This window comes from Hippocampus zosterae, chromosome 4 (genome assembly GCF_025434085.1).
Source record: "Hippocampus zosterae strain Florida chromosome 4, ASM2543408v3, whole genome shotgun sequence".
NCBI classification, from domain to species: domain Eukaryota; kingdom Metazoa; phylum Chordata; class Actinopteri; order Syngnathiformes; family Syngnathidae; genus Hippocampus; species Hippocampus zosterae.
Window position 1 is genome coordinate 17,531,011 of NC_067454.1, and position 22,817 is coordinate 17,553,827.

Genomic DNA, 22,817 nt, shown 5'->3' on the forward strand with positions numbered 1-22,817 from the left:
TCACTCCACATGAATGCCAATGGCCCTGAAATTCAAACACAGGAGGAACGTGTCTGCTGTTGTTAAGCTAGTTATTATTTAGGATGATCGGGGAATGCGCCAAAGATGAGACTGTGAGTGGTTCAGAACTGAACAAAGAACAAAGAACTACATAACGATTACTTCCTGTTCATTTCATTGTGATTATTTTTCTGCACTGGTTATCCTCACTAGATTTTGACACTTGTGCCCTTTAAAGTAGGAAAGACATAAATGGTTTTCAAGGTCTATCGTGAGTGAAGCGCAAATCACAATGAGACACTGATCAAGGTAGGATTTGAATGTTACCGTATTCTTTTCACGGTTGACATTCATTCATTGGTTACGGTCATTAGGACTGAATGCACACTGCTTGTTTCGTTGGACTGCACAAAAGAGACTTTTCCCATAACTTTCAGTTTATTGCTCTCGAAGAGTGCCGACTGTGTCAGTGTTGTGTGGGGGTTTAAACCAATAGTGATGATACTGATGGTGTTGTGTTGATAATACGCTCAGGCATCATCCTGTCCATCAGTCAAGGATCAAGGATGTGATTGTGGCAACTATAGTGACGATAAAATTATTTCATATTTCAATAAGACAGTGTTTTAATGTTGAAGATTTCACTCTGATGGTAAAATCTTCATTCCATGTGTGATACCGAGAATTGAATACAGTGGTGCCTTGAGATACAAGTGTATTAGTTTCACTGAAATGACTGGAAATGCCATTTATTCAATTCAAGCCTTCTCCAAAAACACAACAAAAAGTTGTTGTCATGTTTATTTTCATGAGGAGCACTAGCACTCCATAATATTATGCTTTATGGAGTCGTGCAGTAATGACATAATTAAATTAATTTAAAAAAGAATTAAACAGATTTTTTGTCACACAGCTGTATGGCCCTTGTGCCTACCTTTGCGATCTGGGAGCAGTATAAGACAGAAGGACGTCCATACTGTTAATAGCGACGTCGCAACTATTCACAACTCATCAGTTCAGCTCTAATTCAGCATGACTCAGACTTGATTTTTAGTTTTATTGTTTTTGTGCTTTCTAATGTCTTTGTTATTCTGTTATTGTTGTAGATATGATATTTGCTGCATGTACAGCACTTTGTATACAGCGGTGGTTGTTTTAAAGTCCTCTATAAATACAGTTGAGTTAATAGGTGTCATTCTATGCAGAGGATAAAGAATTCATGACTTTTATTACTGTTTTATTGTTTACAGGTTTGGCTGCAGTATTATTGTTCAATCCGTTGCTTAAAGGACATTGCAACATAGATGCTTTGTACTATTAGCATTAAGCTCGTGGATTTAAGTTACAGTATGTGGTTGTTTTTAAAAAATGTAAGGTGTAATTCTCTTTGCTTTATGTTTGGTTAGCCAGTAAGCTTCATCTATTACAGTGTCACCTCACTTTTCGTGGGTGATACGTTCCGTTGAATGTCTGCAAAGTAGAGGTTGACTTTTTAGAAATTGTATTTTTAGTTTTGTGTTATCTTTATTATGGGGGGGGGGGGGGGTTTAATAAAGCCCTATGCCTCAACTAGTGACAGTATGGTCACAATTGAAATATGTGTGGATCTGCAATAACTGAACTACAAGTAGCGAAGAAACACTGAAAACAAAACCCATTGTTAAATGTTTTTGAAACTCCAAAGCGTGTCAAAGAACTCACGCTGTTTTCTAAAGGGCAAAATGTGGCAGACAAAATGTCACTCGTAATCGTAGAGTCAGTTGTTACAAGCACCCCGAGGAAGCCCCCAAAACGTAAATCTCAAAACGCACGCCAGTGAACATAAATACTTACTCTCTTACTTGCATTGCCGCAAGTTGAATTCCACAATTCATTAGAGGAGACGAACACACACTTCAACACTCTAGTACATTCATCTGAGGACTGTGGCCTGAGGAATAATGATTTAGTGTGGCTCATATTTCACCTGAGTGCACAGGGCAAACACTTGACTGAGGTGTTTTGCACAAAATGCGAACTGAGGCATTTTCGACACGAGAGAGTGGACAGATCCTGTTTTGTGCTGTTTGTTTGTTTGTTTGGGCAAATGTAATATGGGAGGTGTTAATTTATTGTAGTTGTTTTGAAGGTTTGCTTTGCTGTGGGCCCCACATAGCGCACAGAGTTAGACTAAGAGCTTTTCATCACATCTCCCTAATGGATTTGCAGACAAAATATGAGAAGATATTGTGTTTTCTGTTCAGATTTAAAGTATTTTATTGAGGTGATTTCAGGTATGTGAACAAATCTCGATCTGTGAACGGTCAGTGCAGCACAGGTCCTGCCGGGCTTGCATCAAATCAGTCTCGACTGTCTCCTCGCCCTGCCCTGTGTTCTCCTCCTAAAGCGCTTGCACTTATCTGCTTGCCACAGGGCCGCCTGTGTGCGCCCGACTACTGTCATGTAGACACCATTCCCAAATTGATTGCGGCAGTGCGAAAGCCCCAATTTCTGTGCTTTAGATTTCGAGCTGCACATTTGAACGCCAGTGTACAATGGTGAGCTCCCTCCCCCCCCCCCTCGCTCTTTTGCAAATTCCGATAGACTGAATACAGCTTGTGTTCCAATTTAGTAACTAGATATTTTCCTTCACTTTGAGTACATTCATGAGCATTTTGCTTTTTTCTCTTTCTGCTTCGCCAGCCACCCCCCTGGAAACTGGCACTCAGCAGGGAAACGTAAACAGCCCTGTTGAGTCAAAGGCTCAAAGCCCTTGCACATAGCAAAGCATGTGACACAGAGCAACCTTATCTGCTATAACACTATGTATTACTGTTTTTGTGTGCATGTTGTTTGTTGGGGCGCGTGTGTGTGTGTGCGTGTGTGTATACACTACTGCCCGCTGTGTTAGATACAATGTGACATCCATGATAATGATATTATAAATAATAATAATAATAATAAAACCATGTTTGGATTGATTCTAATAGTACACATGAAATTGTTATTGTGGGGGGGGGGGGGGCAAAAAAACAGTTTGATGGAGTCCGCAAGACCGACTCTGAGTGGTCATATTTAAAAATGAGAGGTCTTAAAAGAGTAACTGTAATGTCATTTTTCAGTTGACAGCAAGTGGCAATATGGCCGCTCCAAAAGCTCCTAAAATATCTTAGAATTGGTTTCTGCAGATCCGTATTTTAATATTCTGGCTAGTTTAGTAATGGTACATGAATATATGTAAGGAAGAGACTTTGCAGTTCAACTCTCAGAAGGATTTAGTAGTCTCTTTGTAAACCCTTGCAGTGAAGCACCAAATAGAGCAGGGAAGAAAATTCATCTGGAGAAGTAATCCTGTCGAAGAAATACACTGCTTTTAATTTTGTTCGACTTCTTGTGAGAACAGGTTGTTGAAGTAAATGCCACCCACAGTGATCTGATCGTCCTCAGTAAAGTGCATTACATTGTCCTCGTGCAGGTATGAAGGCTGAGCAATGTATTATGATAAGCAGATGAGCTACAGTAAACAAGTGCGCAGAATATTTGAGCTTTGCTATTCTCCTTTCTTATCTTGTACTTTCTGCGGTTTGGAGTCCTTCCAGCCGACCTTCGCTTTTGCTCTGTGGTTTTGTTCAGGAGATTTTCATCTCCCTCTTCATCGTGCTTGTAGACTGACAGCTAAGCTCAGGTATGAAAACAAACAAGTGGGCGAGGAATTGACTGGTGAAAAGAAATCCCTCACGAATACGCCATACTCTGCTTTTTGCCTGTTGCTGCTGTCGATGCCGAGAGCCAACAACATTCGTGAGGAGACAGTGGAAGATCTCAACGCATGACCCCTGAAAAGACCGTTTGGCATGTTAGGCTCAAGTGTACTGGCTTTTAAAATATACTGTGCTTGAATTAGCATTGCTCAATCGCCTTTCAGGTTTGCTGTCACTTTTGTCATGCTATTTGTTTGCTGGACGTGCACGATCACCCCAAGGGGAAAATGTATTTGAGGCAGGTTCCAACATAAACAGAGAGAGGGGATGTTTTTTCATGGGTTTAAAAAAAAAAAAAGGGAAAAAATGGGCCAAGGGTCAGCTGTGTTACACCGATTGTGAAAAGGAATGATTTTCTCTCTGCTGTAGAACAATCACAAGACAGAGCAATGACAAAAGGTTGTCAGCTCATTATAATTGAAGGAGCAAATGGTGAGCGATGAATACGGAAGATACAAGGCCACACATCCAGTACGGACTTTCATTCTCTTTTATTCATCTCCGACCTACAGGCATGTTTGCAAAGCACAAAGCAGCCCTTTGAAATGTCTACAGTCGTATAAAATGGTACACTAATTAAAAATCTAAGTCTGCCACTATGATAGCAGAAACATTTCAATGAGGTACCAAGGTGCACAGACGGTCTCTATAACTCATCAACAGACACAATGTTTACTTTAAGGCTGTTTCCAGACCATCAACTGATCTTCTCTAGGCTCTCAATTCAATCAAACGGGTTTGTAAAAGCCTAAATCACATAAACTGTTTTCACTTTCTGGAATGACATACAAAGTGTGTCAGAAAGGCTCCTGGACTGCATGGTGTCACAAAAGATAGATTCCCAACCTGTGACAAAGTGACGCCTTGAGCATCTGTCACTTCTTGGCCGAGAACAACATTGCTGCGCTTTAGCAACCGACCTGGCTCCGTTTGATTTTTTTTTCTCCTCTTGTCGCAGCGGTCCCCAGCCCCCAGGCCGCATACCGGCACCGCTCCGTGGGTCATTTGGCCGCCCAGAAAGAATAACTTACCTTACTTTCGTTTTATTTATTTCAGAATGTGAAAGATATTTTATTTTGAAAAATGATCAGATCCTCTGTTCCATTCTTCTACAGTACGTCACTTTGACGCAGGTCAAGGCGTACTTCTCAGTCACGTAATAGGTTACCGCTAATATGAAACCCAGGAGCTAGCAAAATAAGTAAAAAAAAACAACCGTCTTTGGGAAGGGGAAAAGGCCCAGCCAGGAGACAGAAGAGGAGCCTCCGACTTTCAAGAAAAAGAAGGCTACATTTAATAGACAGTATCATGAGTCCTACTTAAAATAACGGGTGATTCCCATGCACCAAGCCCACTTTGCATAATATGTGGCGATGGTGAGTCGTATTTTTCATGCACTTTGTATTTGCTGTGTATCTTATTTTGAAGGCACATTTGAACATTACCATAGCAACCAGAGAGTGTTGCAGCCTTATAGGTCGTTCCTTGTGTCATGATTCGGGTTTATTATTATGTTTCGAAAAGACCACAGTTTTCATGCAGGTCATATCGTATTGTTTTGTTGTATTTATTCATCACACCTTCAAGGCCGGTCCCTGAAAATATTGTCTGACATTAAACCGGTCCGTGGGGCAAAAACGTTTGGACACCGCTAATCATGAGGACCTGTTTTGAAGATGTGAAAGACATTATGATGGTGAAGCTGCGGACACTTCCCGAAGAATCCTTCCGGGAGTGCATGAAAGCATGGCAAAATAGACTGAGATAGTGTGTTAAACTCCAGGAAGATGACTTCTCAGAGTAAAAGATGCAGTTCGTAGTTTGGACCAAAGATATATCTGTTGTGATATGAGTCCTAGTACTTTTCTGGCACACCTCGTACAGCACAGTATGGACAAGGAGTCCATTGCCTACTTGTTTTGGTTGACGTTTTACAGAACTCCTATTTGTCATTGTTTAATTCGAGTATAGATTTTAGAAAAATCAATATTTAAAAAGTGATTTGAAAAAAAAATGAAATACTACGAGCGTGAAGATGATTTAGTTTTTGTTTTACTGGAAGGAATCACGAAGGAGGAGATGAAGAGCCGGTGACAGCCCGGTGTTATCAGCCAGCTGCTATTGTGCTTTTGTGTGCTGTATAAACACCCCAAAGTACTCAGTAACAGTCGGTGCTAAGAACTAAGGAGCAGCCCTGCCCATGCGCGGCCCACCTTCACCATGTCATAAACAACCTTTTTCGGGGAGTACTGATTTGTGCTTTGCCGTACTGTGCGCAGGACGGGGCGTTTACTGTCAGAGTGGAGATAATTCCACCCCGATGCCGACTCGGTGAGGAGACGATTGTGCTCCTCTCCCCTCTGAGCGGCATCTCTCCTGTTCTGTTTACATCAAGCACACGGCAGATTCAACAATTACCGGGGTGGCAATAATGCTACGCGAGTGCTACAGATGAGGAGCTCAGTTCAGGAAGGGGACGACTACACTATGTTGTTCAGACTGAGAATGGGTGTAAATTGTCCGGAATTAAAGAGGGAGCACTTGGAGAGAGTTGGACATTCCAACAAAAGATAAATGGGGGGGATCTCAGTGAAGAGTGCAGCCAAAGGCCTTTGTCTTCTGTAAAAGTAAAAGCTTGTTTCTGAGATTACGCAGAAACGGACAGGAATGACGGATCTGTTGGGTTATTTGTGCTGCACGTTTGATGTGCTTGATGCATCCCACCATACTGTGTGTTACCTTTGACATCAGCTAGGAGGTCGCTTGTGTTGAGCCTCTCCATCTTTTCTTTCCAGTCTTTAGAAAGTAGTTTCTCCATGCAGGATGAATCTGTAATATAAAAAGAAAAAGACAAGAAAAATGACACACTTGCTTTGATGTAAGGAGCAAGTGAGAGAAGAGCTGAGGAAGAATGAGAGGCGGCAGTCGGACATTGCAGGGATAGTGTAAGGGCACCCATTAATTGGAAGGCAAGGACTGAGACTCGGCACGTCTCTGCATGCGCGTGGCTGCCAATGATGAAAACAATTAACATTTGTCCAGCAGACAATGAATCAGAGGAGGAATGGCAGCAATCTGCCACGCTGTCGCTGGGGCAGTTGATAAAGAACACACCGGGCCAGCTGACCCAAAAGCGGGCCATCCCAGCACTGCTTTGAGGTCAACTTGTTTCCATCAAACACCGGCAGCGGACGCGATCCTCCACCTTGAGGCTCCGTGTCTTTAATTGCATCAACCCGCCTGAAGAATTTATTCAAATGATTCTTTCTGAATTTCAGTCTGCTCCATTCCGGTCGTCCAGTCGGGAGCCAAACCAAAAGCATCACTCTGAGGCAAGCCCCAGAGTGATGACCTCAAAAGAAATGGCAAGTCAAAGCACATCCTCAAAAGGCTTCCTCAAACATTGAAACCACTCAAAGACACTTTCTTGGGAGCAATACGGCATATTTTTCGAATGGTTGTCTGTCGCTATAAGTGCTCTGAAATTGATTGATGACCAGTCCAGGGTGCTGTCTGCTTTTTGCCCAAAGTAAGCCGGCATAGGCTCTCGCTTCCTGCGACCCTGAGCAGGATAAGCGTGATAGAAAATGGACCCATTCGTCGTGCCTTTGAATATGCTCCTTCGTCCGAGTCATTTTATTATCAGAGCATTGATTTGATTGTAACTGGACTGGTCTTGGTTGTCTTAGACGTTTCGCCTCTCGTCCAAGCAGTCTTCAGCATATGTTTGAGTCAACCAGAACAGTCCAGTTGCAGTCAATTCAATGCCCTCAGCATCCCAAATGACTCTTTGTCGATGACTTACAATTTGGTATAAAATTCTAGTTTGAACGGGCTTTTTCATTTGAAAGTTGGGTATGACTTCTTTTCTCACTTTCATCACATTCGAAAGCAGAGTTGGGCGCACTGCACCAAATGATTGTTCGCTTTGATCCCAAATGTTCTAAGTTTTATTTGTCAGTCTCATTCTCTTGGCTCCGCTCTGACCAAAAAACACAGTATTTGCTTGGCTCTTGGCTTCGCTCTGACCAAAAAACACAGTATTTGCTACCCCTGGCAACAAACTAACTTCAGAGGGACTGGGGAGTAACAGGGGGTCACTGGTTGTTGTTGCCTTGTTTAAGGAGGACTTTCTCAGAGATCAAGCAGAGGGGCCATTTTGTTTGATTGGCCACTTCCTCCAATGCGATGGGTCGACGGGACGTCTTCAGATCAGGGTCATTATAACATTATTTCTGCTTTATTGACTTTCCAATTCCCAGCTCACAGGGTGTCCCCTTGACCTAATGCGGAAAGAGAGAAAAGGCTACATGTCTTTGTGCGTGTTGCAGCTTCCTGTGTGGCACAAAGATCACAGCATTTAAAAGGGCCTGGGCCTCACCCCAAGTTCGGGAAGGAAAAACAAAAGCCTCTCAAATGATTGTCCTCTGAAAAACATCAGCGCCTGACATTGCACCCCGAAGCACGGCGAAGGGCTTCTCTTAAAGGTGGATGAAATAAACGCCGTCAGCGTATGTCAGGAGGCACGCATATGCTCTTGTTTTTCCCCTTTGCATACATCCAATCTCATGACAGATGCCGGTCCAGCGCTTGATCATTAAGGAATGCGCCAACTGGTGAAGATAATGTGGTGCCAGCTTCCATTCTACTCCAGCCCTCGCCCTCCCTTCCACCTCCCTCCCAGGAGAACAGCCACTCCCTCACTTCTCCAGATCCGACCTGCCAAGTGTTCCGACAGGAGAGGCTACAGCTGGAATGCACCGCTGTCCTCCCTGCCTTCCACCTGGAAGAACTGAATAATGGGCCTGGATTAGTCAATAAAATAACTCCCAGACACTTTTCAGTGTTTAGACGCTGTCAACAAAACACTGAGCCGAGTGAATGCAGACACACAATTTTAAACCAGGTGTGCGTAAAGCAAACAGACAAAAATTTCAATTAATGAAAAGAATGCGGTTTCACTTTGTGAAATGCCTGTCTGTTTTCTCTGGAGCAATTACAAATGCCGGCGCTTGGTATTGACAAAATAATGATTACCTTGACACTGAATCCTAACATCGTCATGATGAATTATTCCCAACAGTCCAAACACTATTTGATTGCCACAAGCGACTACTCACAAAATGTTAGTGTACATTTTTGGCGTGGAAAGGTTTGCTTCTTTTTCCCTTCCAATACAAGGACATCATATTGTGGCAAATTAATTCAGACGAGAAAAGAGTCTGACTGTATGTGTTTATTTTTATTTTCTTATGGGGGCTCCTAACTCTCTCACACCCCCACCCCTCGCGTTGCTTTTCCTCCCCTCTACCGATAAAATGCTCTGTAGCTCGGGAGCAGGCCATTCAGCTGGGATGAGAATGGAATGAAAACAATAGCCCTTATCAGGCGTTTATTTACATTTTCCCAGCATCGCTGCACTAGATGGCTTGGCTTGTCACCAAGCCCACATCACCCCACTGGACCCGGACCAACTTTCTCCAGCCCCAGCGATTCCAGCGCTCCCTGCGGACCCTCGCCTGGCACAGACCTCCTCCACTCTGCAGCGAGCACAGATAGCAACATACAAAACTACAGGACTGTGTGTCCAAGACGTGCTCCCATTGAGAGGGGGAATGCTTTTTGGACTGCTAAGCCTGTCTGGGCCGCATTGTCCCCTCCGGGGCTGGTGCTGTGCTGCTGGAAATATGCCCTTAACCTTTTTTTTTTTAAGTCTCTGAGACTTTTTCAGTTTCCAAGTGGCACTCTGAAAGTTGAAGAGTCATCTGCCAAATGTAATGTTCATCTTCCGTCACAGCTATCGTTTTCCTGTAGACATACATGATCTTATTGATGAGGGTGACACTTAACACCGAAAAGATGAGACGATAGAAAGTAGAGTTCCTCCCCCATCTCCGGTCATAATCACAAAGTGACATACAGCAAAAAAAACTGTTTCTGGGTTGACCGCTTGACAAAAAAACAGCTCGGCAGTTGTCAATCTGCAGCACATGTGTCAACAATGTTCCTCCGATATTTAATAAATTGCCTTTGGTCAATCTTCATGAGGTCTTGTTATATCCACCATCCATTTTCTGAACCGCTTAATCCTCACTAGGGTCGCGGGGTCTTGTTATAAGGTTCCAAAATTTTACACAAAAAAAGTGCAATGATATGTTTCTAAAAATGTGTTTCCTTTATTATTTTTGATTGTGGCATGTCTGACACATCACTTTGCTAACTAAATGTTGAAAAACCAAATCAAATCAGTTGGCTCCAAAAATATATCTAAATGATTTTGCACATATATTGAGTTACAATCTATTTTCAAGAAATCATTGAAAGTCTTGCCACTCCATTTTTTTGACGCCGACACAACACCATGTTTGAAAACGGCCCGACCAAAATGTTTTGTTACAACACGCCGCCAATGGGTGTTTGATTACAGTGCGTTGTCAGCGATGAAATTGTTTCAACTGTCTGCCGCCACATTCCCAGCTTCTCCGTGCGCACCGTCCCCCTGGGAGAAAGATGATACTCGCCTTTGAGTGTTTGCTGAGCTAAAAAGCCACTGGCAGAGAGGAGAGGACTATCTAGAAAGAAATTAGCCACAAGTCAAGGATAACAGTCTGTGGGGGATATTCCGAAGGATTTGCAGCCTCGCGTTCCATGTTCAGTGGCAACTCTTCTCATTCACTGTAGTAGGCGGCCAGCTTCAGCTAAATGAAAGAAAAACCAAAGCATGGACTCTGTGTCTTTGGGCTGCCACACTACGTACTGTATGTATTCTGTGGTGCCAAATTTGGGAGGAGATGGAAATTCATACAAATAGCCACTGGAACCAAATTTGTCACCGTAGACTGACCATGAGCAAAAAAATGTGAAAGTCTGGGGAGGAAAATTAGTGTTCCCATATTGAGAATAAACACAGGGGGGGGGGGGACTTTTTTTTCATCTCTGGACCCTCCGCTCAACATGTTATTACTTTTGCTACTTAAGAAAAAGGAAGATGAAAGTCAGTCCCTCCAACATGTTTTCATTATTTGCACAGAGCATTGCAGTTCCAGAAGTTCCAAAAAGTCTCGCTCTCTCGGAACAACAAGAACGTTTGATAATCTTTTGTACTTTAATGATCCTACGATTGTATTGTCATATTCCCATGCCCCCATTGTCGACTATATATAATGTATGTAATATATATATATATATATATATATATATATATATATATATATATATATATATATATATATATGCCACTCTATAATATATATATATATACTTGAAAAAAAACAGTTGCATTTGAACAGGGGTGTGTCGTCTTTTTATATCCGCTTTCAATTGCAACAATACGATAATGATTGACGTGCTTGTTGATTGCTGACTTCTGCTCCTCACCACCCTGCTGCATAGTTTTACAAAAGCACAGATGAAATTGGTTTGCTTCTCTCTATCAGAATGCATTTTTCTTTTATCTTTTCTGACATAAAACACTATGAAAAGCTTGTTCAGTCAGAATGTGAAGAGAGAGAAAAGGATTTAGGAAGACAGAGCAGGATGAATGGCAGAGATTACGTCTCGCACATGTTCACAGTAAATCAGCTGTTAAAAGGCGAGAAAGGATTAATGGGGATGTTCGGGAGGAAGTACTGTATCTAGGCGTATCCATCGAAACTATTTTACGAATCTTCTTTAAAATACACACCGTGTATTTTATTGACAATTGCATGTATACGTAAATGCTCTGAATTCCATAATGTGTCCATGCAAAATAAGTGGTGCTGTTGGTTCCCTTAAAAGCGCTTCTCTTTGTGTGTGCGTTGAACATTACTGACAGACTGAATCCTGGCTCACATTTCTGTGAATGGCAGTCAGACAATGATAGACTGACTTTTACAGTAATTTGCCATCCTCTCTCCACTGCATGGGAAACAAATCAAAAGTCGAGATTGATGGGAGGGGGAAAAAAGAGAAAGAAAATGACTGACATGCTCTGAGGAGTCCTTTGAATATCTTAATCACAGACACCCTAAAAACAAGACCCCCATCATCACCGCAAATAAAACATAATAATCACAAGAGGCAGGCAGGAAAGTGAAATGCAGAGCGAAAACATGTTTTTGTCATTCAGCCGGTAGTCCCCGAGACAACAGCTGTTAGCGCCACAAATACTCCTGAACTCTCCATAATCATGGCGTTATTGAGGCGAAGACAAAAAGGGCGCTAATTGCAAGGGAGCAATCGGAACGCGATAGGTTACACACCCGGGTGATGCCGCACAATGCAAATGCTAAAGAGGGAAGGGGGAAAAAAAAACATTCGGAGCACAACAGTGTGTTGTCGCTCATTTTCAGGCAATCACCTTTACTCGTTTTCAAGCGTTTTAATAACCTCTACCATTTCAAGAAGACTTTTTTTTTTGGTGCAGTTAAATAATTTGAGCTTTCAAAGGTGTAATTACTTGTTCTGGCATGCATAAGTAAAAAGGTCCACCTCCTTGAGACATGGCAGACTATTGTGGAGCACCTGCACCTTAACTGAGACCTAATCATTATTCCGCTCATTGAACATCGCATGTTCGCCCCCTTCCGAATATCTCGCTGGCTCACGTAAACACTTGCTATGAATAGGACGGCCTCATCTAACGGGATGTACCTCATCTCAGGTTCTCGTACGTCCCGGTGCGTTGCGCTTTCTTCCTGGCTTTATTTGATCTGTGGCTGTTTATCAACAACTAGCTCACTTTTTTTTTCATTGCATTTTCTAAATTGTAAATCATAGCTCTTTCCTTGGTAACGTGTTTGCTTCACTTTTACCGTTCTTGCACTTAAAGACATTGGCACACATGGGTGCATATCGTCATTTTTGCTCAAGCCAAACCCGGCCGGTCATGGGCTACATTTGTGTATTATAATGGTTTTGAATCTTAATATTGAGCGGCTAGTAAAACTGAGCTCAAGTCCTTTAAAAATCCTTTAAAAATTAAAATTCTATCACAAGTGAATCATCGCAAAACTTTTTCTGGAATTGATTAAGAGTATTAATGAACAGTTACAGTCACCATTTCAACTGCTTTAATATTGCTTTGTAAAAAAACACTCGTGCCACTCTATACTGCAGCCTCATTGGCCGACACAGGCAACGGTGCTACTACGAGCAAGATCATGTGGCTTTTGTTGGTGGTTACGTGCATTCTATGTCACAGCGGAAAAAAAAAAAAAGCAAAACCCATTGGTAATGTTCGTTTTTCCCACAATGCGCTAGCAAGATTGTTTTGATGCCCTCTTCGCGAATCAAGTCGAAACATGAGTAGAAAGAGATGGAATGGTCCATTGCATGAGAAGGTTTGGGGAGCGCTCAAAATGATTGTGGTAGATTGAGCATTTTGATGTGGTTTTTAAGCATGTGAACTGTGACTCAAACAAGAACAAAAAAAACATATGAATCCGTTTTGATGAGGCGTTTGAAAATCTCAGCGGCCCAGGCAATTGACTGTGTATCCCAACTCCTCAATTGGTAGGCCTTGAATCTGCTAATTGCCATACCATAGTAAGAATGGACTTCCCTTAGCAAAGGTGCATAAATGTGCCATCCAACAAACATTTTTTTTTGCTCGCTTAGCTCATTTTTTTTTCCTCCGACGGGATGTACAATGCTCAATGGAACCTCCCTCATCTCCCGTGCCTTCATGTGCGCAGGGTTTTAATCCTGTCGTGGTGACCTGGCCATTTGGAGAGGCCATATACACAGACGCAGCACCCCGACCCCTCTAAATACACGTGTCTTTCAAGCACATATGAATTAAGCATCCCCAGGAGGCTTCACCTCCTGAGCCGAGCTGCATGTGACTTCTCCCGATCCATTTTACTGCGGCACTCGCTGGCAATCAGCCTTGAATTATTAAAGTGAGCAGTGAGCAATGATCAATTCATCGCGGGCCTTTCTCACAGCCTGCTCACTCGTACCTCAGCAGAAATGACATTGAGAACACTTGAGTATGCTTCTAGACAATGCACATAAATGTGACTTACGTCCGACCCAATAGGTCAATAATCAGAAGTGTACAGGCAGAGCCCATGGCCAGAAATGCATTCTGAGCAGTGCTGAGCACTGGCACATTGTCTTATTTTTTGCTCAAAGTCCCTGTTAAGTAAAAATGAAGATGCCTTATAAATTTGGCAGAAATGTGTGTTGTTAACAGCCCTGCCAAATTTTGAAGATTAAATTAACCATCAAAATTATGTAAAATATATTCGTTTTCTCCACTCTCAAATGCTATTGCCGTATAAGTTCAATGCAATGACACCACACCCCACTCAAATGTCAATCAAATACGACGACTATGACCTGAATGCTACTTTGTCTGGCATCGCCAAGCCGCCGTGGAGACACCGTATACCATTTCGGGCTTAAACATAAACAAATAATGATCTCGCTCTCCCGCCTTCTCTCTGAGAAGTGCATCTACTCACAGTGACAACAAGGCACTCTAAAGTAGCCACACCGCCTCAGGTCTGTGGACCAGACTTTGTTAGAAGTACCAAGAACTAAACTGAGGCTCAGAGGGGATCGAGCCTTTTCTGTTGCTGGTCCCTCTCTCTGGAATGACGTCCCACTGAACATTCGGCAAACCTCCTCGCTGCCCATCTTCAAAGCCCTCCTCAAAACTCACTTGTATTCTTTGGCATTCGACTCAGCGTGACATAGATTTGTTCTTGATTTTACTGTTTGGTGCTTTCTACCGCCTTTATTACCGATTTGTCTTACTGTTTATTGTGCATGTTACATTGCTCCATGTACAACACTTTGTATGCAGCGATGGCTGTTTGAAAGTGCTCTATAAATACTGTTGATTTGACTTGACTTGACACCAGCCGCAAGGCTCAGTCCACATGCTGGCAGTTGAGTTCAGCTATGTTAACGTTAATAATAATAATAATTTGCTTTTATACTTTTTAATTTGCCTTTCAAGACTGGCAAGGTGACTTGCAATTTCCTTGGATAAATGCTGATGTGAGCAATGGCACTGAAGTGTTTATATAGTAGTAGTCTTTGCAAATGTTTTCAGCAATTATCTTCAAACATGTATAATATATTTTGAAACAAGTCTACAAATCCACTTTACAGTGTCTTGAAGTAATGTAAAAATATTGTAGGAACATATGAAATTAATCGGGCAAGGCGTGGGCACTGATTTAAATGTACATCAGCATTAAGGCTTCTGAACATGGAAACAAATCCATTTAAATAAAAAAAAAAAGATTGAAGGGAAGTTTTCAACGTGAGGAACAAAAAAGTTGCGAGAGGGCATGGAAAAGAAAAAAGATGCAATCAAAACTTTGCGAGGAGGCTACGAGGAGCCAAGATAAACCAGTACTCATAGCCCCCAAAACTGCAATCTTCCCTTAAGCCGGAGAGTGGCAGCTGGCAGAACAGCTGGTGAATAGGATTAATGTCAGAAGAATGAAATAAAATTCAACATATGTCCGAGCCTGAGGTGTTGGGACTGTGCGTGATTGTGCCCCCGATGGATGCCATGTGTGCAGCTGGAAGGAGCTGCTGTGCTGCTGCGCACTCCACCCCACAAGGTCACTTTTAAGAACTAGGCCCATTAAATGCTGCGAGAGCCAAATCAACTTTTCTTCCACTCGCTTCTCTATTCCGATGCGGTGAGCATGAGCAGTCAACACTACAGCCCGACTAATTAATTGGCCTGATTCATCGTCTGGCCGATTTAATCCGCCGATATTAGTTCACTGAAAAAGGCAAATATTTTCAGATTTCTATTTTTTTTTAAATCACTCACTCACACGTGACAATACAGGACAAAGATAATGATACTCAATCATTTTCCCCGTTCCCCGCAAATATCTGCAAAAAAAAAACATGACTGATGTTTCTCTCTGTTAAATTAAATAAATACTAAAGGGACAGAGTATTCTGAAATAGCCAAATGCTCTGCTCATAATTTATACATTATTGTTGTAAGTGTTAAGTGAACAAAAAAAGTTATTTTCTTCTTCTTTTTCTTACGATTATTATTATTATTATTATTGTTATTATTTTAATTAATCTTCCAATTAATCAGTGATCAGAATTGTCATCATCGTCAATGCAATAATCAAGGAAATAAAATAAAACATTTGTTTTCTATGTCCAATGATAAAAGTCAAGTGAAATGAAACAATTAAATCAAGCGTAATGCTAAAATAAAAGCAATAATCATCTCTTAAAGGAATTAATTGGATTTTGTGTGTGTGTGTGTGTGTGTGTGTGTGTGTGTGTGTGTGTGTGTGTGTGTGCGTGTGCGTGTGTGTGTGTGTGTGTATGGTTACTCAATGGTGTACATTACTAACAGTGCTGATCATCATCATCACTTTCCAAGATGAACATAACATGTACTTGATTAAAATTTATAATTTCTATTTGATGTCGGTAATCATTTGGGTCCACACACTGTCATAAATGAATGTAATTTGGGACAAAAATTTCATTACCGGGAGAGATTTCTTTTTTTGGGGTGGGGTTGGGGGGGGGTTGCTGCCCTGCAATTTAACTGTCAAATATACACTTGCCAACTAATCAATGCTGGAAAAACATTCCCATTTATTCATCTATGTTAATAGATGTGTGAGGGAAAGCGTCAGGCGGTGTGATCATGGCCGTTCAGTGTGATTTAGCAAATTAATGGCTGCCTAACGCTACAAGGACAAAAAGAGACTATTAGGATCCACACGAATGCATTATAATTTGCAGTGACGCCAAGTATCTTGTATGGACACCAAAATGTGTTTGATCATCAACGCTGGATGCTGGCGAAACTAAACCATCACATCAGGTATGAAAGAAACTCACAAATTACATTACAACATGGAGCCATGTGGGTACTAGAAAAGTCTGCATGGGTGGGAACATATTACCAGTACATTAAATTTCACTTTAGAAAATGAACTAAAGTCAAGGCGAGAGTGTATTTAATTTCTCCCGCAATTCATTCCCACCTTTAAAAAGTAGTTAAAAGATAATTATTAAATCTCAAACTCGGTTTGTTTACTGAGATGCCAGAATTCAGGATACACAGTTTCTGTTTACTTTAGCTTAAGACCAAAGGTCAACATCTTTTTTATAATGAATGTTCAATAAGAGGTGCATGCACCAAATTCTGTATGTGTATTATTAGACCGCAAGCCACTTTTTAAACACAATGTGTGAGAGTCTTCTGCAGAGTAAAAAGTATATGTTTTCCACACAGGCTTGGCTTTCCATTTAGGCGGGAGATACTACAGTATGAAGTCAGATTAACAATTAAACACCCCCCCACCACCACTGTTGCTGTCTCAATGTGCCGTTGTTCAACTGGCTTCATCCACAATAAAAGCTGTATGTATTTTACTCTTGAATTAGCCCGTTTCCTTTCTGCAGGAGACTGAGCCACGTCGACTGTCTTCGACAGACAGGCCACTTTGTTTCTAGCGCTTGACTGAGCTCACTCGGGAAAACTGACCACACAAATATTGGCAATGTCTATAAATAAAGCATAACAAATGTCTCTACTTTAAGCAAGAGGCCCGACCATTACACCCCAGGAACTAAGATGTATAAACGCACAATAAAATGAATTGTATTGTACTTATTTTCTTTTTTTTTTGTCCTGCACGTTGATCTTAATACATATTCAATAAAAACATTTTTCAAAGATTTGCCCACTGCCCAAAGACAGCTGGGATAGGCTCTAGGACGCCCGCGACCCTCGTGAGGTTAAGCGGATTAGAAAATGGATGAATGGATAATTTCAAGTAGACTTTGAACACTAGAAAAACAGCATTTGGTGCCTTTCGCTGCCGAAACTGAGACTTTACAGTGAAGTAGGATAATTGGAATCGTATTTTATTATATTGTATTTTTCACATATTTGTGTTACCCTGCACCTTTATTTTCTTTTAAGGAAAAGAAACCCTTATATGTTACCCTTATATGTTAGGCCCTCTGGAAAAAAGGCAATATTCCACAAGTCATATGGGCCACAAGAAGCTGGACTATTGATATTTCAACTGTGGCTGGGAGGTGTTAAAATCTCAGTTCAGTCCACTTTCTTAAATTATTTTTATGATTCATTTTTTTAAACGTACAATGGTTTGAATCACTGTCAAGTGCTTCGTGTCAACATGCTATGACCATAAATGCCATGTGGCTATTTTTCATGTGAATCCTAATTCAATGCTAAAAACTCCCTCCTGTGACTTTCAGTTCTGCACTCAACTTGTTTCGGTGCAAGAAAAAAAAAAAAAAAACGTAATCGCACGGAAAAAGAAATTTGCATGACATAAGCCAATATGCATTTTGAGTCATTTGGTATATGTATGATCACATTTGGGTTGAAACAAATAGACAGAACTGTATTTTGAAAGTGTTACAACATGCAAAAGGCACCAAAGACATTTTCTTCCACACAAAACAAAAAGAAATAAAATAATTTCCCATACTTTTCATTGTGCCATTTAGAGTGATTTTTTTGTTTTTGTTCTGTCAGCAAAGTTTTGATGGCTTTTTCCATGGTTTCAAATATACTGCTCATCATTTGAACTTGATAGTATGTACTTGATAATGTGACACGAAAGCCGCCTAAGCTGTGGACTGGAGCAGACAAAAATGATCCGTGTACATTCAAAGGGAGATGACATTTGTCAGATAATTATACTCATTGCCACTTAGGCTTTGCTGTGCAATAAAACACATTTGTATTCATTTGGACTGACACGCTCATCCCATCTCCTGGCACTTGTAACATTATCGAACACGGGGAGAGTGAAAAGAAAAGCAGCGAGTGGGAGGAAACACTCGTTTCTTCCCGAGGGATTAAAGAGTCTCTTTGTTTGTCGTGTTTGACGCGTGATTGCGGAGAGGAGGAAAACAATGCAAATATGTTAATAGGCCGCAAATACACTCGTTGTCATGTTTGCTCGCGTCAAGGCGGATCTGTGAGCCGCATGGCTGACGTACCTGAGACTTACAGAACAAGCCGGCGATGTGCTCTGAAATCATTAGCGAGTCACAGAGGCCGTGTGTGTGCGGGGTGTGGGTTACATGTCAACTATTTTGATCCCTGGTCAGATGACACCGGCTCCTTTGTGGCGCTGGTTGTATGCGCACAATGTCGGGGAGCCGAATGCCACAGCTAGGGCGGCGATACTGAGCTGACACTGTGTACACATCGGCACTGCTCTCCCTCATTTTCCCCCTCGCTCCAACTATTTGAAGTTTGATTGTTTCTCATGCCCCGTTTCACTGGTTAAAGCGGCTATTCTTTGTACAATGGAGACAGAGGTTTCATGCCCCCTGACAAATATAGCAGCATTAATGGCCTCTGCCTTCTTATGTGTCAGCATTTCATCATCATTGCACCTCTCCAAATGCTGCCGTTCAAATAAAATAGTCAAATTGATACTGCGGCTATTTTTCTTTGCGAAACAAAACACAAGGCCCCACCCGCCCAGCAGAGGTGTAATTAACTAGAGTTGATCAACACTTGACGAGGTATACCGAGGACTCGTACGTGCATTCGCCTGTGTGTGTGTGTGTGTGTGTGTTGTGCGAGCGAGGACAAACAGGCCTCTGTGTAACTCTGGCTGTGATTTGTCTCGAAGAAACACCCGTTTCCTCCTATCAAGGGGTTCCTGTGCAGCCAGAATGGCCAGGATCACAATGGGAGTTTTGTGCTGCGGCGCGGGGGCAAGGGGGATACACTGAACAGCTGAAACCCAGGAAGATGGCCCCTGGAATGCTCCCCAGCAGTTGCTACTGTTGACTAATCGGAATATGAGAACTGGGGAAGGTGATCTTGAATGCAAAGAATGGCACATTGAAGAAGCAGCTGCTTGTTTTGTCATGTGAATGACGAAGACAGCGGCAGAAAGGGGCAACAAAATCTATATCTTCGCTTGTGTAAAGCGAAACCTGCAGGGACTGCGTCTGTGTGTGTTGTGTGAGGGATCTGCTTTGGAACAGATAGTAAATACATAATTCAAAAGGGGACCAGGCACTCTGTTTAGCCCAAACACCCTCCATTTAGCCCTGGGCTCTGATCTCTGCCTGGCACAGGAGCAACTTTGTCACCAGAGAGTGAGGCTGGGAGACAGATGAAAAACTGGACAAAGGTTCGATGAAGTGAGGTTGACATAAACATAATTAACAAAACAACTGTGGTGGAGCTGTGAGGTACGATTGACCCGCCCGTATGTTATTACGTTTTTATAAAATATCATAACATGGAGTGCTTTATTTTCATTATTAAAAAAACACAAACACAACATATTTCAAGTTCCAAGGCATCCCTTTAGAGGGGTAAAACTTTGGAAGAAGGTTGATTAGATGGGACAAGTGGAGAGTAAGGGGCTGGCTACTGGGCATTTTTTTTTTCCAAGTTCAAATGTCAGATTGGCAGACTGCCCGCGCCGTACAGCCGAAAAATCTATTTAACGTCTGCTTCCCAGGGTGACAAGAGGGTTGATTGGCAGAGAGCAGAGAGCAGCTTTTGATCATATGTCCTAACAAGCGATTCCAGCTCATGTCTCTTCAGCCTGAACAGATCTGCATTACCTATTCAAACAAAAGTGACAGACCAGAGCCTTGCTCCGCTGGGCTGGTGCACCGTGTTGCAGGCCAAGACAGAGCACACACACACACACACACACACACACACACACACACACACACACACACACACACACACACACACACACATATGTGTGCACCAAAAAAAAAAATATGCCTTAAGACCCCCCTTCTGTAGCTGACATAAACCTGTAGCAAATATTTAATCACACATATTCCTTGCATCAAGATCCATGGCTGAAAGATCTGGATGAAACAAAAAATGGAGCAGCGTATTATAAAAGGGGATGGGAAAATGCTTGACTGGTATTTGGCCAGCGTGCGCACGAGGCCTGCCAGGAAGGTCCCGGCCTAAGCGGTAGGATGCTGCACCCGGAGGAAACACAAACAGCTACGTGGCTGAAGAAGGCCTCAAAATCGGCAACCAAGGCAACTGGATTCTCGAAGCCTCATTGCATATGCATGGAGTCAGAGGCTCATGCTCAGATCATTATAACAAAGATTCCTATTAATTAGGTGGGATAAAGCAGAAGCAGATGACACGGCAGCTGGGATGAGATGAGAGGGGAGAAGGGAGGAGAGGCGGGGAGAATATGCATCAGTCTGTCTGGGGCAAGAAAATGAGCATTTTATCATATCAAATATAACACTGTATTTTGTGGAACATCATATTTATTTTTTGTAATATCAAGCCTTCTTTTAAAAATAAAAATTAATTCATGATCATTCAAAACGAATGAAATTACCTAGAAATAAACCTGCTGGTGTTATGTCGCACCTGCAGCCAATTTCCTCCGAGGCTGCGTGTGGACTCAGCGGGGCGTCGGGACACTGATGGAGAAAGTGTTACAACAGAGTCGAGAGTTGATCAGCGCTAATCAGGGCCCAAACTATTCTCTTCCCAAGCTTTCCCACAACCCTGAACCTCATTAAACGCCTGTCGTAATAGAGCATAATGATCGCACAATGATGATCGCTCAGCCTAGTGCACAATCATTATACAGTGATAATACACAACCTCACCGGGGGATTACAATTACAAATAGCAGAGTTAGCGATAAATGGTGGGTCCAACGTGGACGCGTTCAGTACACATATTTCTGCGTCTTATGGAGCTGTAAATCAATCAGTATTTGGTCAGTAGTGGCGTTAAAGGTTTATAGTAACTACATTTTTTTCTGTAGCGTCTTTTTTTTCCCAACATCAAATAGCTTTACAGTCATGGAGCTACGTTTGTGATCACGTAGCACCGCAGTGTCCATAGAAGCTCCATTTCCCCAGGCAACCTTAAATGTATCTCTAGAGGCGCAGGCAGAGGTGTGTCAATCACCAGAGACACACATTGAGAAATGTGTTCTATTTACTGTATCCCGACTTCATAGAAATGTTTATGTTTCTCAGTTTACTGTCTGAATCAATTGGGAAGCTCCTGTCAACATCCAAGACGTCTAACACAAATTTAAGGACAAACAATTCAGGTATATCCCTGATAAAAAAATAATAATCACTTAGCTAAGTTGGTAATCACACTCTCCCAGGGGGTGCGAGGGTGCTTGCCCGATATGTGGAGGGGCTGAGAAAAAACAAATCAATTTTCATGACCTCACTTACTTGAGAGGTTCTCTCGTTTTTGTTTTTTTTAATAAAAGCATAATGCGCACGAGATGTGAATTCTAAGGTATGGGTTTCCCTGAAGGTAGAGATTTGGACCCTACTGTCCAATCGCAGTAATTAAGACTTCAAGCTAGTAAATCGTTATTAAGTACTCTGGATTCGGTGGTCGACAGGTTAGCACGTCTGCCTCACAGAGCAGACGTCCAGGGTGTGTTCAATATCAGATATGAAATGTTCGTCTCTGTGTGCCCTGCTATTGGCTAGCGACCAGTTCAGAGTGTACCCTGCCTACTGCCCGAAAAACCAATGATCGTTTTGGATAATGGGTGGATGGATAGGTGTCTTAGTGGTGACCAAGATTCCCCCACACAAAATATTTTGGTGTTGACTTGCAAAGTAATGATTCAGACTTACATTAGTGCCTTATATAAAAGTGCTCTACTTGCATGTGAATCAAATTATGGTCACCTTGACTTTTTTTGATAATGTTAGCTATTTTTCTTCACCCCGACTTCCCCAAGCCCCAATAGTTCCTAACTAGTTCCTTTTAACTCTTGACAACTGCTGCCTAGAGACTTATTCATAAATAATGCATTTACAATAGCTAGTAAGTAAACATGGGGCACAATCGTTAGCCCCGCTGTCAACTGTGCCTATTATGGCTTTTACAGCAAAGGTGACTATTCAGCTAAATGCAGTGCAAGCTGCTTGGAGGACATTTTCATTCATTAGCACAGTCACAAGCACTTAAAGCACTTTAAGGACCCACAATGGAAGAGAAGGGTAGAAGGGTACCAGGAGTAAAAGGCTACAACGATAGAGATCGAAGAATGTCCAAGTGATAGTATGTCCAATCCTGAGCACCTTGTCTAT

General features: G+C 42.1%; 1 protein-coding gene across 6 annotated transcripts in view; it reads right to left on the reverse strand.

Annotated features, from left to right (window-relative positions):
• The window catches only part of sox6 (SRY-box transcription factor 6), a 152,063-nt gene that overhangs the window by 75,452 nt on the left and 53,794 nt on the right, over positions 1-22,817 (reverse strand). For all 6 annotated transcript variants that reach the window (XM_052063633.1, XM_052063630.1, XM_052063632.1 and 3 more), the window contains one exon: positions 6,480-6,569. In XM_052063633.1, coding sequence (XP_051919593.1) covers positions 6,480-6,569 — 90 coding nt within the window. The remainder of the gene's footprint in view (positions 1-6,479; positions 6,570-22,817) is intronic.